At 38.3% G+C, this 11221-nt stretch overlaps 1 protein-coding gene across 1 annotated transcript in view; it reads left to right on the top strand.

Annotated features, from left to right (window-relative positions):
- Positions 1 to 10822, top strand: part of LOC107105154 (synaptotagmin-like protein 2) — a 24628-nt gene extending 13806 nt beyond the window's left edge. The window contains exons 3-9 of the mRNA XM_015405273.1: positions 341 to 501; positions 638 to 740; positions 3795 to 3956; positions 4031 to 4127; positions 4210 to 4315; positions 7844 to 8049; positions 10214 to 10822. Of these exons, the coding sequence (XP_015260759.1) occupies positions 341 to 501; positions 638 to 740; positions 3795 to 3956; positions 4031 to 4127; positions 4210 to 4315; positions 7844 to 8049; positions 10214 to 10356 (978 nt within the window). The 3' untranslated portion in view covers positions 10357 to 10822. The remainder of the gene's footprint in view (positions 1 to 340; positions 502 to 637; positions 741 to 3794; positions 3957 to 4030; positions 4128 to 4209; positions 4316 to 7843; positions 8050 to 10213) is intronic.
- Positions 10823 to 11221: the final 399 nt, after the last annotated feature.

Raw genomic sequence — 11221 nt, 5'->3', positions numbered from 1 at the left:
TATATCTGATTGTGTACAATAGGATTTTGTTGTTTTTACCATTAAATTATGCAAAAGGTGTGAGACGCAAAACATTTCAGAAATCGTATGTATCAAATATGATACATTTGGCATTACAGGGTTAAATTTCAGTTTCAGCCATGCTATATACTTCTGATTTGTTTTTCCTTTTGAAACGTAGTGTGTAGGTGTTATATAACGTAAGTTATTCACTCAGCCTATTTGATTATGCTTGTAATAAAATCTGAAAAATGTTTTCTTTAAATGTTTGTCTTTTACGAGCTGGTGCACCACCATAAATGTGCTAATTTCTTTTTTCTGAAATCCCATAATTGATCAGATGAGCAGCAGCAGAAGCAGCATCTACCCTTTAGACACTGAAGTCCAAGGAAGCATTCAGTTTGCTGTAAACTACATCCAGAAGCTTGAAGAGTTTCAGGTCTTTGTGGTCAACTGCAGAGGGTTGGCCATTGCTGAAACCAAGAAGAATCTTTCTGACCCGTAAGTTTTCGGAGCAAAGTTTTATTTTCAATGTGTTCCAAAAAAACACTTGAATATCAAATGACATATTCCTTCAGATCTTTAGGGTGTGTAATACTAAAAAAATCTTTGTGTAATACTAAAAAAATCTTTGCAGCTATGTGAAATGCTACCTTGCTCCTGATAAAACACGACTGGGCAAGAAAAAAACTACTGTCAAAAAAAGGACACTAAACCCAACATACAATGAAGTTCTCAAGGTGAGAAATGTATTTACATCTATCTTTTTGAATGTGCATTTTACATATGCTTTATATCACCTAAACACCTGGTCTACTTGCAGTAGAATGTAATGATTTAATTCAATGGTGGATGTCACTTAATTTTTATTAGCTCCACCAAGGAGGTCATGTTTTTATGAGAGTTTGTGTGTATCTCTGTCTGTGTACAGGATAACATGAAAAGTTATTTTCATCTGAGATGTCCCTCATGCCAAGGAACAATCTATAAAAGTTTGGTGATGTTCAAGATCATAATCTGGCCACAGGGATCTTTTAAAAAGACTCTCATAACATTGTAAGATAGTTATATTTCGCTGAACAAGCAGTTCCCTACTAAACCAGAAGGGGGCAGCAGTGACTATTGACATTGGGCTGAAAAAAATTTGAAGGTATTTTAGGGAAGACAACAACACAGGAAAAGGGAACGTTGTTGGTTTGTTAGCAGGATTAATTGTAAACTTAGGAACAGATTTTAATACATTTTTTTTTTAACCAGAGCTCCACCTCAAGCCAAGGAACAATTCATTTAACTCTGGTAACATACCTGTAAAGATTCATGAAGGTCATGATCAAGCTTGAAAAGTTCAGTTTAGTTACTAATCTGGTCTTATAGCGGATGCTGCAGGAGGGGGGGCAGGGCCCCGCCCAATCACAGACACGTTGTAGGAGAAACACGGGCAAGTGACCACGATCATCTGACTGAGGATGATGAGCTCATTGAGTCACTTACCTGGTTTAGCAGTTCAGTCCATCACCCTTAAAGGGGGTGCGATTCAGCTCAAAGGGCTCAGCAGGAGAGGAACAGTGGACGATCAGGAGACGAGACAGACACAAAACCCTCTTTCCACTGGCTGCTAGGATCCAGGACTTGAAATTGAAGGACATTGAAATAAACAGAACTGAACAGAAATGAGTAACGGGAAACAAATAATGATCTGGCCCCGAATGCTCAGGCTGAACAGAATATAAACCAAAGGAAACAGGTGAGAGGAATAAATGATAATTGAGATAGGGAGGGAAAACGACAGGTGAAACAAATAACCAATTAAGGGAGAGCAAACAGGCCAGATCATGACATTGGAGCTCAGAGCCAATGCCCGAGGCAGCCCCGATTCCATCCCAAACTGCTCTGTCACACCCCCAGCACACCTCAGCACTATCCTACATTTTTCACACATGTCCTGTACCACTCTAACAACTCCCCTGCCTTTCCAAACTTTCTCATACAATACCACAGCTCCTCTCTCGACACCCTGTCTCTTGTTCAAACACAATCCAGTTGTCCACAAGGTCTGGTGTCCTGGATCTTTTAGCCATATCTCTGCCCCAACACGGCTAATAATCAGGTCATTTGCAGGAACTTGAATGGATGCTGAGGAGGTAATTCAGTCACTTCATTGAGGTGTGGGAACAGAGACATACTTGAAAGTTGCAGGACACTAATAGCCATCCCCATTTATTCTTTATAATGTAAAGATGACTTTGGTGAAAGGTTGGAACATGCTTACGAACTTGGTATTGTGCAAATCCATGTAGTTGTTAGGTAGATATACATTTTTAGATTTTATTCACTTACCTAAACATATAGGTCATTTATTTTGTGCTTTTTCAGAATAAATTATTGTTCATTCTTTTATCACATGTATTTTGATTGTTGCCTCTACAAATAGTATGAAAATAGAATCATGTCGATAAATCTTAAAATGTAAGAAGCAATAATTAAAGTTATTTAGCCTTTGCAGCTTGGTAGCAAGCACTGTTAATGGTAGGAATGGATGTGGGCAATTTCATGCAATCCAGAACCACCAAAAAACTATTGTAATGTTTTTTGACTAACCAAAGAACAAGTTGATACAAAGTTTTGAGGGTCAGATCATAAGCTGAGTTTTGGGTGTCAAAAACGCTTAAACGCAGAAATTTGGATGATGGATCAAAATGTGCTCAAGTTGCTTTTGACACTTTAACTCTCTGGCTGCTCGACATTCTGTATTTTTTCCTGCTCTGTTCTGTAGCTTCAAGCTAGAGAGAAGCTTGGCTTTATTTACTTTATGAATTGGAAAAATAGTTTCGACATGTTTTTAAGTGAGAAAGTCCAGCTCCAAACATCGGCTGTTCATCAATTCATCAGGATTATGATCCCACTAAAATCTGCAGTTCTTGTTGGGAGCTCCAGACCTCCAGCATACCGCCTGGAGGCAGCACTGGAAATCCAACCTGAAAGCTCAAAGTGGCCAGCCTGTGAGGGATTTCCCGCTGCCGTTCGTAGCGGCTGGAAGTGAATAGAAAATTAGTTTTTAAGGTTTGTGGTAAAAACTGCAAGAACCAGAATATAAAATGGAATATTTTTCATCTGCAGCTTTTACCATTTCTAGTTAATTTGGGTATTTATCAACTGTTTCTCCACAGTTCGTAAAAAAATGTTTTAGTGCAGCAATAATGATCAGCACTCCCTCTCTGTTCGTCCTACATAACATTCCAGTCTACCAGCTTTTTATTTTTGACCTTTGGAGTTTTACTTCCTTATTTTCATATGCAGAATGTCTGCAGAAGCGATAACAGCTTGCATGTAGCGTCTATCTCTCCCTAAAAAAACTTGAATTGGTTGACGCCCCAGCCTCCAGCGGCAAAAGTCCAAATAACTGAACCCCAGCGTCCAATGCTTGGATGCCAGAATGCTCTGATGTACCCCTTCAATATGCTTTCATTATGAACGCAGCTGTAGTCTGAAAGTTGTAAGCCAAGACGCCATGTCCTACTGAATAGCTTTGTTATTGTGAGTCTGTTTTGGGTTTTTTTTATTTATGGTCTAGTTGTAGTACCAAAGCGTGATGTCTGATATTTACTCTTCTTGAAAACCTAAAACAACAGCATGTCCTGCTCTAGAGAGCGATGTTTTCTCTTCACTCTTGGAACAATGAATAGATGCCAGCCTAAAGAATATCATTTAGAACTCATACACACTGCCTATCATTGCAATTTAAATTGTTGCTTCAGCTTTTTCTCTGATCTATTGATTTTGTTCTCTTTCAATAGTTTAAAATCCCATTAGAGGAGCTGAAAAAGCAGACTTTGATCGTCTCAGTGTGGCACAATGACCTCTTTGGGCGGAACAGCTTCCTTGGTGATGTGGACTTGAATTTGTCTGAATGGGACTTTAAAAACGCAGAGATAAATGAATATAAATTAAAAGCCAAGGTAATTATTTCTGTGCACATACAGGTGAGTCGTAGCAGACATCACATCTCACTGAGCTGTATTACAATCTTCAGGTCTCCACGGAAGTAATCAGAGGGCCCCATTTTGGTCTGCAACAAAATGGTGGAAAGATGAGAGTAGCCTTGAGATTCATACCAAAGAAAATTAAAAGTATGTTGTTATAAACGTTCAGCTGTTGTCCTCTACTTGTTTTTTGTTAATTTTGCTTAGTGTAAACTGGTTTCCTCCATAGGTAAGGGGATTTCAACCACAGAGGCTGGGGAACTTCTGATTTGGGTGAAAGACTGCAAGGATCTTCCTCAAGTCAGACGAGTCATAATCAACCCCTTCGTGAAGTGGTATGGAGGTTTTCTAGATTGTTGTGAAGCTGATTAGTAGGGCTCAGGGTTTTGGGATTTGGAACAAACCATTAGATGCTAAGGGTGGGAAAAAAAATGCATAATGTGATAAACACCTAATCACAATCAATAAAAAGGTAGAATGATCAGTAATTTCATCTACCAGCAATCCAGAACCACTAAGGCTACGTTCACACCGCACTTTGAAGTGACCCAAATCCGATTTTTCGGCCCATATGCGACCTGGATCTGATCTTTTCATGGCTGTCTGAACAATACAGATCCGATTTTTTCCAATCCGACCCAGGCCACTTGGCTATGTGGTCCTGATTCCGATACGAATCTGATCTTTTCTAATGCGACCTGTGTCTGTACGACCAGGTCGCATTCATCTGACCTGAACGCCATTAATACCCGACAAAGGTCACTATTCTGCATCTTGCTACACAGTAGCGGCAAGAGAAACTACAACCATGGCAGATTATGATGCAGAGAGCAGTATTTATGTTTAACCATATTGAAAAGAATGAGTTCTTATGGTTGGAAAAGATGACTAGATGTGCGGCGACACTACCATCTATGTTTACTTCCGCAAACACAGAGCACGCTGGCCTGTAACGTCATTGCGTCCTCTACTGTGCATGCGGGACACTTGTATTGTATGACTGCAGTTCACACAGGAGATCACATACAAGTCGCATATATTTGGAAATATGAACGGCAATGCAAAAAAAAAAATAGGACTTCGCAATAAAATCTGAATTAAGTATCAAGGCCTGCATTGTGAAAGTAGCCTAAGTCTTCTGGGGCATGTAGAGGGAGAGAAAGATTTTGCTTCTCAACATCTCACGGCCTAGCCAAGTAAGGCTGGAGCTAAGGCTGCCCTCTTTTAGAGGTGAAGGTTATGTTTAAATGGGGTTACATTTTCAAGTATGTCCTTTCTTCTTTGGTCCTTTTCCAAAATGGGTAGAAAAAAAGCCCAAATCAATTATTACCAGAGTCAGGATTCCCTTGTGTGTGCGTTAGAGCTAATAATGCATCTCTTCCTGAGAGGATCTTGGTGGGGAACCTGGGTAGCCTACACAGGTGGAGCTTATCAGTTTCATCAGAGTGCTGGGGTCTGTTTCATAAAGCACGTTTACTGAAAACTCTAAATTGTCTAAACCTAAATAACAGGGAAACTCTGACTATTCCGGTTTACAAAGAGAGTTTCTTCAATCTCTGTTTCAGTCACCGTAGTAACATTCTCCCCAGAGCTAACCTGGTTAGAAGCAAGTTTTCTTCAGTAGTTGTACATAAAAACAAAATCATTCACTTGGCCCTTTAGATACATTAGTTAAAAAAAAAAAACTTTGCATGTCTATTTGATCAGGATCTAATTAAAGAATGATTTGCAAAGAGAATTTAATATTTATAGGGAGAGGATTCTACAACTCAGTTGACAGAGATTAATTGTTTTTGGTTAATTTAATATGAGTAAGCTGCGGATCATTTTATTTTTATTTAGTTATATTTACTGTGCAGGAAGAACTACTGAGGTTATTTTCAGATTACACATAAATAGATTTATTAATTCCATGGGGGAAAAGGAATCACTTTAGGGTTAGGATGATAACAACCGATGCTAACAACCTACTGAGTCTGCTGGCATAATCTGGGATGATAACATCCGAAACTGCAAACAGCCACTTAGTATTTAGTGTGTAAAAGAAGACTGAATCAACATGAAGAGGAACCCATGAGATGATGAACAGGTTCTATACATTAGAACAACATTTTTATTCTTCATCCTCACCTACTGCCAGAAGATTTCACATAAATAGATACATTGATCTACTACCATTCAAGAAATTATCCCATAATATTTTCACGGTAACAACACCTGGCAAGCGCTTTTGATATGTACTAGTTTTACTGCATATGTATTCCTGATATCTAAAAAAAAGATTTTTTTTTTGTCTAAATGATGATTCCATACTTCTCCTTACTGGTCAATATTTGTATTATTTTAACTATGAAAAAATGTTGTTCAGATATAAATACATTTTAGGTCAAGCTGATAAATGTGAAAACGGACGATTAAAATAATGAAACATTTCTAGATATATAAAACTTAATTCTTACTAGTATCTTTTTTTTTACTTTCTAAAATTCATTTTCCTCGACAAAAATCTAATTTAGAAAATATATTATTAATTGGCCTGCCATAGACCGTTTTATTTAAACTTATGCATTAACTCGAGCAACAATGTTCTATTTCACCACCTTCCTTTCCTTTGTTCTTTTTTTTTCTGTCTTTTAGACACATTCTCCTTTTTATATTTTTTGCATTTCTACATTAAAATCTCTAGTTCTAATGGCACTTCCTATGGCCTGTTGTTGTCGTCATGGTGACTCGTCAAATCGGTACTCCACTGATAATGGCTTTTCATACTTGTTGCGCTCGTCCACTCTGTGTGGACCTAATTAAAATTGATTGAACTAATTGATAGCAGCTGTTGTGAAACCAAATGGTGAATGGCCTTGCACTTATATAGCACTGTTTATCAAGTCAGGAGAGATGACCAAAGCGCTTTACACTACATTCAGTAATTCACCCATTCACTCACACACTGATGGTGGCAAGCTACATTGTAGCCACAGCTTCCCTGGGGCTCACTGACAGAAGCGAGGCTGCCGTACACTGGCGCCACCGGGCCCTCTGACCACCATCAGTAGACTATGCAGGAGTGTGTGAAGTGAAGTGTCTTGCCCAAGTACACAACGACACTGAAAGTTTTGAACCGTCAATCCTTCGATTTCAGGGCAAATTCGCACATCCGACGCCACTGTCGCCCCACACTCAGAGTTCCCGTCTTTATACTAGATCAATTTAGAGTTGCGAATTTGAATCTGAATTTGTTAAACCTGCTTTAGTTCTGGTTTCCTGTTTTTGTTTTGTTGCTCTGTTGTTTCCTGGCTCCTCATGTGTGTTTACAGACTATCAATTAAATCAGCAAAACTCATCTCTGCCTCCTCATCTTTGCATTTGGGTCCTGAAAACCTCCACCCAATCTTACAACCAGTATCAACTAAAATGAAATATTATTTTGTGATACATTTTTGATACAGTACAGGCCATTTTTAGCCATATTGCACAGCTCTACTTGGAACTACAAAAGGGAAAACTGCAGACATAACTGGTTTGGGTTCATACAGAAATTATATATTTAGTGATAATTTCTGTTTTATTCAGCATATTATTGCTCTGGTTTGTAATAAAACTAACAAACAAGGCAACCCAAACAGGATAAGTTTCTTAATTGTAATACAAAACTAGTCTCAGGTTAATTCATACCTCAGCTGGGAGCAATCTTGTCTTAAGTAAATTTAGTACTTCATCTCAGTTATTTGGAAAAAAAATAGTATTATAAGAAGGGTTTTGTAGATATTGCTAATATGGATATAATTTTTTTTGCTCACTTATTTCTTGCTGTGCCACTGGTTTCCTCTAATTTTAGGACTTTCATTGCTTTGATCTTACTGCAGCACTGTACTTCCTGACACAAGTCGAAAAAGCCAGCAGAAGACCCGGGTCGTAAAGAGAACAGCCAACCCTCTGTTCAACCACACCATGGTGTACGATGGCTTCCAATCAGAGGACCTTCGACAGGCCTGTGTGGAAATCACAGTGTGGGATCGCGATCGGCTTCACAACCACTTCATAGGTGGTGTGAGACTTGGACCTGGGACAGGTTGTGTAATGCGTTTGTACTTTTTTTTTATGTTGTAAAAAATCCTGACACCAATTATGATTGGGTCACATTATAGCACTTGTTCTTATTCAGTTATCTGCATAAAATAAAGAATACTATATGTTGTTTATTTGACTGCACTTGTTCCAACAACTTGCCTGTTTTACATGTGGTTTTAAGATTGAACAATTAGATCTTTAATTGAATATATTTTTACCATAAAATATTGATACATAAAGTCTTTAAGTGTACATTACAGTTTTAATCAATATTATAACTATTTGCCATGAATGCATAGGGTTTACAACAGCAAAATACAACTTTATTAGATGTATTGACCAGTTATTTTTTCAAACATAAATAGATAAATACATTCATACAACATAATATTATTTTGAACAAAGGCTGTATTCATCAGTATCATATAGGAGGTCTTACAGAGGTCATTTGTGAAAGAATCAATCAGAAAATAGTGAGGAAAGGGGAAAATTATCTTGTACAAAAAAGTAAGGTAATCTCTCTGCAGTTTCTAGAAGAAGATATAAACACACATAGCTCACACTGCGGGCCTTAGTGCTCAATTCCGATTTTTTTGTGAAATCCCATTTTTCTGTGTTGTTGTTCACATTTCCAAATCTATGCAACTTGTACGTATCTCCTCCTTTGGATGTGGGTCAAAGCTCAAGATGAACTGAAACATATAAGAAAAACATACTTTTTTGATAGTCGGGTCCTCACAAAGCAGAACCGATTACAGCCTTATTTTACTTTATTACCTGAGAAATAAAATATTTTAATGTACCCCTATAATAATATTTTTATGTTCACCTTGCACTCATTGTTGGACCACTAGGGGTACGAGTACCTCCTGCTAATAATCAATGTACTACCCGACACAGAACACACAATAAATCTGAAACACAGCCCAATCCAAGAAATTGTCACAAGATTGGAGAATCGGCTTGAAAAGGCAAAAACTCGCACAATTTATGCCTGACTTTTACTGTACCATTTCTACAGCCTAAAGGCCCTGTCACACCTTGACGATTTAGACCAGCGTATGCCTGATGTACAAACAATCTGGCAAAAACTCCGCCATACGTTGGATAAGTTATGGGTCAATTTTGTGTAAGTTAAGATTGCGCTAAAGTACGCTGAAAGACGTTGACATACTGCATACTCAAAATTTCTCGACGTGTGACAGCGTATGCCATACATGGGCTATTAGTTACAGGTAAGTTATCATATTGCTGACTAACGTTAAGTGTAAGTTACTCATAAGTCGTGGTGTCCAGCTTATGCGTAACTTATCAAGAACTTCTCTGGAACGCATATCAACGTATCTGACGTGTTCCAGACGAGCGCTGAACTCGTTTCTAACTTCCAGCTACTGTATAATGGCGTATTGGCAGCGTTTTGGTATAAAGGGGGTTCACAGGAGGAAACCGTCAGTTCTCCTCCAGACTTCATCCCCATCATAGGGTGAGCCAGAAGGTGAGGGTGATGGATCCTCTCTGCGTTCACGCCCACCACCAACAAACGTCCTATCAGACATGACGCTGATTCAGCTGCGACTGCAAACCTCTTTTTCTGGGCGGGTGGTGAACAGCAGCTAGGTTAATACAGCGGTCAGACATCTTTCTATGCAGGCCGGGTACCTCTTGGTGCCTCCTGCACCTGAGGGGGGCAGTTTTACAGATGCTTTGTAATGCCCATGGGCATTACACTGTCGTTATGCAAAAGTTAGGCTGTCGTTTCACAGTAGTTCCTAACTATTATGGGTTCATACCTAACCCTAATCTAAACTCAATTCACACCTTTGCCCTAAATGTGCCCCACCAGGCAGCAGTTGCTTCCACCACAAAGTTTTAAATTCAAAACACACACATCAAAAACAAACAAAACAAAACAGATTGCCAATGTTTGTTAATATTCTGTCCGATTAGCTAATCTGTTGAAATTCATTTCCCCTCTGCCTGATTACTAATTCAGTCCACATGGTGCAGCTTAAGCTACATCCTGACTAGCTGAAAGTGCTAGTTTATTGAAACCTTTTGGCCCGTAGATATCCAGCGTTCTGATTCTCTGAGCCTGCCTAAACCCTATCAGACCTATCATGGGGAAGTTTTAGATCTCTGACGTGTTTTTTTTTTTTTTTCTGCAGGAAAGAGTTATGGTGTTGATGTTGCATGGATGGATTCAACAACGACCGAAGTCAATCTGTGGAACAAGATGCTACATTCAAATGGAGAATGGGTGGAAGATGTTTTGCCCCTGAGAATGTTGGTGATGGCAAAGGGCCTGTAAGCCTGATTTAGTACAATGTAGGGGTGCAAAAGCTAATGATGTAATGTGTGCTATATAAAAAAAACTATAATGGATTAACTCAGGACAGAACAAAATCAATCCCATAAAAAAGAGTCTCAATGAAATATCAGAGCTGAATGTCAGCTTGATTGAATGACATATTAAGCATAGATTCCTTTAAGCAAAGTTAACCACCGTTTGAAATGCTCCAGGATATGTTTCTATTCATCAGGGACATTTGTACATTTTCAGATATCTCATGTCAGATTTTCAATATAAAAGATTCCTACAATCTCACTTAGCAAGTTCTGGAACTTAGGTGAGTTGCATGACTACCAATAAAACCCATCGGATTTCTTACACTTTTTTCATAAATGGGAAATTTATTACCGGGTAGTAGCTCTTATATTGATTTGACCTTTAGGCAGTGTTATCTATGTCTGACCTTAAATTAAAATATTTGTATTCTAGCATTAATTTAACATTAATAAATGTTATTTAAAGCTTGCTTCCATGTTTTGTCTTGATTCTAAATACTTATTAATTTACATATTTTGAAAAGGTACCTTAATTCCACCTGATTAAAACATCTTTTCAGTGTCTAAACGTACAATGACTTACCTTTTAATCGGAATGAAATTTATAATAGAATTTTTCTGACTTGGCTCTCGGTTGTGGAAGACACTTTTTCTCCCTGAAGTCTCCTATTTAACAGGATGATTGCACAGGGCCTATTAAATTGGTATTTATATTAATATGTATTATATTATTAGCTATTTATATATATAGTTAGTATCGGGAAGGCATTCAGACGATCACAGACTACAACACACCCATCCCCGCGGTAGATGCAGCAAAACACTGA

This window comes from Cyprinodon variegatus, unplaced genomic scaffold (genome assembly GCF_000732505.1).
Source record: "Cyprinodon variegatus isolate N-32 unplaced genomic scaffold, C_variegatus-1.0 Scaffold2099, whole genome shotgun sequence".
In the NCBI taxonomy this organism is placed as follows: domain Eukaryota; kingdom Metazoa; phylum Chordata; class Actinopteri; order Cyprinodontiformes; family Cyprinodontidae; genus Cyprinodon; species Cyprinodon variegatus.
Note: the sequence above shows the minus strand (reverse complement) of the source record. Positions and strands in the feature narration are given on the sequence as shown.